The following is a 5,776-nucleotide window of genomic DNA, read 5'->3' on the forward strand; positions in this document are numbered from 1 at the left end:
TTTTAGCCTACAATCAAGTGTTTAATGGTAAAATGAAGCCTGATATCATACGCTTGCCTGCTGGATCAGTTCCCTACTCCAAAGCTTGGAAGGATCCAACGTCAAGGAAATACTCACTTCACTAGTGGCAACAACATCAACAGATATCCCTAAATCCTCAAAGATTGAGAAAACCTGAATATAGACAATATCAAGTGAATTGCATTAGAAAATGGAATATCCATCAGGCTGGCAACCACTATCAGGCGTATTATTATCTGAATACTTCACCTTAGCTAGAAAACCAAATTGACCAAGCATTCTAGTGCTAACGATATCCAACATCGTAACATTCCGTTTCAGGACAATGCTAGTAAGTACTGCCTGGAAATTGGGGGGAAGAAAAGTAAGAGCTTAACATTTCTCATAATCAATTTTTTGTCTCTCAAAAAATATTAAGCAACTAACCTCGCTCATGTCTCTAGTTCGAGTAATAAGGGTTCCTGGAGCTTTTGGATTATAAGAGTTCTTCACTCGAACAGGAATGTCACCCTCCCTAGCAGGTCTCATGGACTGTGGATGGAGGACCTTGCAATCCAAAGAAACAGATTAATTTTGCAGTAGAACGTATCAAGACAAAATGAAGACCGTGAATAAGTATTCTTAGTTCTTCAACCCATAAACTAGGGAATAGTGCATCTTCATACGGAAGTTCCTAAAATGTTACTTTATTTATTTGGAAACTCAAGTAAAATTAAAGACAGTATTTGAATAGTTTGTTGTGTACAACATAATTCATAGGTGTAATAAATCTAATTTAATATGTCAAGCCAAGTCTGAAAAGTATTTGAACGTTCCTCTGAAGATTTCAAAAATAATTAAAGAACAATTTTATGTCCAAGGAACTTTTCCACTGGATGTTTGGCCATAGCAGAAAAGGACCTCAAAAATACTAAAATTTGTTTCGTTTTTATTTTGAAAATCATACTACATTAGATCCAAATTTATAAAGCAGACAGCACAAATAAGATATTGGAAAATTGTAAATGATACCTGAGCACCGAAGTAAGCAAGTTCAGCTGCCTCATCAAAAGTTAGAAGGGGCACTGGGGCTGCTCGAGGATATATATTAGGATCACATGTGAGAACACCATCTACATCTTTCCACACCTACAAAGAATAGAAAATAATGCCAAATGTGCAATATCAAATGAACGCATTTCATTCAACTGAAACATGGCAGGCTAAAAATGGATAGAAGATCTTGTTTGGAGTACTTCCAGTTAAACATATATACATGATGTGTTCCTGTGCGTGTTTGGGTTATACAATTGCAATGTAGCATAAATTGCAAAACATATGGCACAACAAGATGGATATGGGCAGGACTACAGAGTAAGACTATAAAGAGTAGATGATGGTAACCTGAATTTCCCTTAACCCCAATGCTTTACCAATTGTTGTGGCTGTCAAATCACTACCGCCCCTCCCCAGTGTGGTCACTGCACAACTTCTCCAACCCTACAATAGAATGCGATTGAGCCAATATATCATCACAATATATAAGCAAGGGAAAAGAAGATGTGCATCGGAATAATAACGAACCAACCTTCCCAAGGAATCCAGTCACAATAGGAATAGCAGGATCACTAATCCAATCACCGTGCAATCTCTTGGCAACTGCCGGGTAGGTTGCTTCCAAAATATCAGCATTTGTAAAATCATCAGTGGTTATGAAACCTATCTCGAAGGCATCATACTGCAAAAGATGTGAAATATAGCTATCGATTACTATCTTATGCTTACAAGTACTCTTATAAATAGCAAGACACAGGAGAACAGAAACAATACAGCATGCTGAAAAAATGGAAATTCTCTACACAGAGATCTCGGAGAAAAATAATAAGATCTCTGGTTCTAGGATGCTTGTCCTCAAATTCTGCCAATGCATTCCCCTGCTGATTCATGCAACATTAGGTAGCAACCAGAGTTAACTGAACTGAGTGCAGCTCCAACATGTACTTCACATGGACATATGTGCCCAAAAAAATAAAATGAAGGAAAATTTCAAGAAGTTGGGTCTAACTTGTCCGATCCTCTTATTGCAAGATGATATGTTTCAGTAATAATTTACAGGCTAGAAGGAGAAAATAAGTTAAATGCTGACAAGCAAGTCCACAATCAAACATCTAATGACATCAACCAGCTTCTGTTGTGTGAGTCATTCTCTCATACACAGGTAGCCAAAAGCATTCCTTATCCACACAATTCTGTTACTTCTGGGTCATGCCATTTTTCAGGAATAAATGAATGATAGTGTCTGGTTGATCAAGCGGTGAGAAATATCAAGCTGATTTATAGAAAAATGTCTATATGGATGAAGTCTTATCAACTTGATTACTTGCAGTTTTGATTTTTACGATGAAAAAGTAGGAAATAACTTGGTCCACTCTGAAAGTATCTTAGATGTTATGTCACAGCTCGGGTGCCTTGCTAAGTGATAACTGCCCAGCTCCACATGCAACGTAACATATTTGCTTTTAAGACCCAAAACTGAAATGGACAAGATTTCAAGAAAGAAATGAAAAGGAAAAAGAAATATAATGAAACTTAAGAGGATAGTTTATTTTGATTATATGAAGGCAAGCAAGAACCTTTAAACTAACAAACCAAAAGGAATTGCTTTCTTTAATTAAAAGCAGTATATTTAACTCGGTAATCCTCTTTAACCAGCATTAGAAACTTAGTGTCGCATTGACCAACTATTGAGTGTTGAAAAAACAAAAAAAAACATACTTGGCGAGCTTTTACACCAATCTTATTCAGATAGGCAGCAAAAATCCTTGTGGACATGCATTCCCCAAAAGAGACTAGGTAGTCCTTTGTCCTTGGAGTCATCTCTTTCATCATAGCAATCCCGTTTAGAAGTTGCTCCAACTCAAAGAGGTGTTCTACAGAAATGTTTAGCACAAAAGAGGGCAATCATAAACAAAAGTGATAATAAACAGCAGATATGGAACAAAAACTGCTGAAGACGGCAACCTTATCCAGAAGTGATTTCATATCAGGACTTAACAAAACAGCAGAGTGCAATGTTAGTATGGAGTAATCATACACAAACCGTATGATGCATTGGAATGTACCAATCATATTAAGTAACAAGAAAGTGCACATGCAAAACGAAAGCCAAGGACCTTATCTGATCAAACAGACTAGAAAGAAGCAAAAGCACGGTCGCATAACCTTCCTTTTGAGAGACCAAATTATGGATCAACCAGAAACCATATGACACTTATGTATATTATAGGGCAGGGTTCTTATAAGATTCGTATACAGTGTAACTGTTACTCACTAGATATAACAGATCTTTCTACCCCCAGCTCGTCTGCAGTCCTGAGTATACAAATGCGGAACTCATTCAAAAATATATCCCCATGAAGAAATTTAAAGTACAGAAAGTGCAAAAAGTAGAACACAAACCTCAAATGCAAATCTTTGATGAAGGTCAATTCTTCAAGATCAGACACATTAGAAACACCACAAGTGACAGACTTTTCTCCAGCCTGGTATACAATACAAGCCAATATTCCCATCTCAAAAATCTTAAGCATTGAGTAATTAAAATAAGAATGCGCATGAAAAGCAGTACCAGTAAGAGCTTGTTGGTTGTTTTCCCCATGGCAGAAAGAACAATGACAGGCCTCTCTTCTGGAAAGCTGAGAATGAGGTCAGCCACTTCTTTCATTCTGTCTGCAGAGGCAACAGATGAACCACCAAACTTCATTACACAAGTTAACTCCTCCGCAATTTGGTCGGAATCTTGGTTTTGAGTATCATTCTTTTCAAGTACATCCACCTTGCCAGCAGCGTCACATCTGAGTCTCAGGGCCAGCTTTCCACTGGGCGATGATATAGATGAACCAGGCAGGGATGCCGCAAAATGAAGACGTTGCTGCTCGCTCCGAGAAGGTTGACAGCAGGAAGCCCTCTTGGAGAAAGACAGATACGGAGTTTTGACTCCACATGAATGCAGTGTTGTTGCCATAGTGGATAATAGTATCAAGAAAGTAGTGGTATTTCTCAATAAAGAGACTACTTAATCTGCTGCCAGGAATGAAGAAATTTCGACGAATGAATTTTCAACAGTTTTGCCCGGGAGGAGAGACAGAGAGCCGACAGCACACCTCTCTCCACCAGTACAGCCCTGAATCAGAACGGAAAGCACCTGCGAAAATCCGTCGTTTACATGATATGAAAGGTTAAAACACGAGATCACATTGAACCGGCTAATCGACAGTCTGCAAACTTGATAAAACAAAGATGCAAGAACGAATCATTCCATCGATTTGATGCAACAATTTTTCCAGTTAAAATCTCAAACATTCCTTTCTGCAAATACTAAAATGAACATTCAAGTTCAAACGAACCTGGCCTGTTGACCGGAAAACAAAAGCAAAGGGTGGTGGGAGCTGGCGGCGCTCAAGAAAAGCAGTGCGTGCGAGCTTAGACACAGCAGCCTCTGTCGGAGACCACTCACCTTTTATTTTTAGGTAAATAGCAATTAGCCCTCGTGTGTTGGGTGTATTTTGCAAACGACCCCTCCCCTCCCCTCTAAAATAAAATGTCCAATTAACCTCCTATATTTTTTTTATTGGTGCAAATAAACCCCCTATCTCTCTACTAATCCTATTTTTTAGTATAAAGTAAAATAATTTTTGTATCATAATTTATGAACCATTGAGTTCTTTTTTGTTATCCAAACTTAAAATTAATTATTTAATTTTAAAATCATATTTATGTATTCGCAATAACTGCAATTTTAATTCTCAAATAATTTGAGGTTTGATTTAATTCATCAAATTATTACCTTTTTGGTATCTTCTGGCATTTCCTTCCATTTTATGGTCTTTTTCGACCTTCGGCCCAAAACACCCATTTTTCTTTAGGTTTCAAGTGAGAACATGCTAAAAAAAAAGGGGTTAAATTCATTTTGACCCTCTGTGATATAACAAAATATCAAAAATACCCTTATAAAATTTTAAATGTAAAAAATCACTCCTATGTTACGAATAAATAATCACACCGTCCCATAGTCACTTTAAGTCTATTTTTTAAAAAATAATGACTAAAATACCCTTTCTAGTCAACCGATCAACTAGGGTTATTAATATATAATCATTTTTATTTATAATATATATGTAATTTATAATTATTAACATATATTTATAATACATATAATTATAATTTATAGAAAAAATTTAAAAATAACAATTATACCCCATCCACCCCCACCCCATCTTCTTCCCCCCTCCTCCACCTCTTTCACCTGCAAACCCCCCCCTTCCCTCCCCCGCCGGCCATTTGGGCGACATCGGCCCCTCCGATCTGGAATTAAGTAATTATTATAGAAAAGAATATTTATTATTAATAGAAATATATAATATTTTAATTAAATAATTATTATATAAAATAATATTTAATTATTAAATACATATATATAATATTATATATTAAATATGAGAGAAGGACAAAAATGTCAACAAACATGGTACTTTTATAGGAAAATCACAGTCAAAGCGCGTGTAGCCCAATTTTTGTACGGAGGGAGTTTTTTTAACTTTATTTTATATCATAGGGAGTATTTGATACTTTAATTTTCATAGGAATTTTTTTGACAATCCTATTATCACAGGGGATCTCTGAATTATTTTCCAAAAAAAAAAGTTTTAAAAAAAAAAAAGATGGGCAACATAAATAAACTGTGAAAAAACGTAGGATCATTAAATCGTATAATTAA

General features: G+C 36.1%; 1 protein-coding gene across 2 annotated transcripts in view; it reads right to left on the bottom strand.

The window, feature by feature from the left end:
* LOC105176227 (aspartokinase 2, chloroplastic) overlaps positions 1–4,566 on the bottom strand; it is a 6,833-nt gene extending 2,267 nt beyond the window's left edge. The window contains exons 1-11 of one of the 2 annotated variants that reach the window (XM_011098957.2): positions 4,407–4,566; positions 3,629–4,204; positions 3,460–3,542; positions 3,332–3,372; positions 2,776–2,930; positions 1,589–1,738; positions 1,405–1,500; positions 1,033–1,149; positions 448–567; positions 271–363; positions 58–174 (exon numbers count right to left, since the gene is read on the bottom strand). In XM_011098957.2, the coding sequence (XP_011097259.1) occupies positions 58–174; positions 271–363; positions 448–567; positions 1,033–1,149; positions 1,405–1,500; positions 1,589–1,738; positions 2,776–2,930; positions 3,332–3,372; positions 3,460–3,542; positions 3,629–4,024 (1,368 nt within the window). In that variant the 5' untranslated portion in view covers positions 4,025–4,204; positions 4,407–4,566. Of the gene's footprint in view, positions 1–51; positions 175–270; positions 364–447; positions 568–1,032; positions 1,150–1,404; positions 1,501–1,588; positions 1,739–2,775; positions 2,931–3,331; positions 3,373–3,459; positions 3,543–3,628; positions 4,205–4,406 lie in introns of both variants that reach the window. The other variant, XM_011098956.2, reaches the window with a different exon arrangement.

This window comes from Sesamum indicum, linkage group LG13, assembly GCF_000512975.1.
Source record: "Sesamum indicum cultivar Zhongzhi No. 13 linkage group LG13, S_indicum_v1.0, whole genome shotgun sequence".
Taxonomy (NCBI): Eukaryota; Viridiplantae; Streptophyta; class Magnoliopsida; order Lamiales; family Pedaliaceae; genus Sesamum; species Sesamum indicum.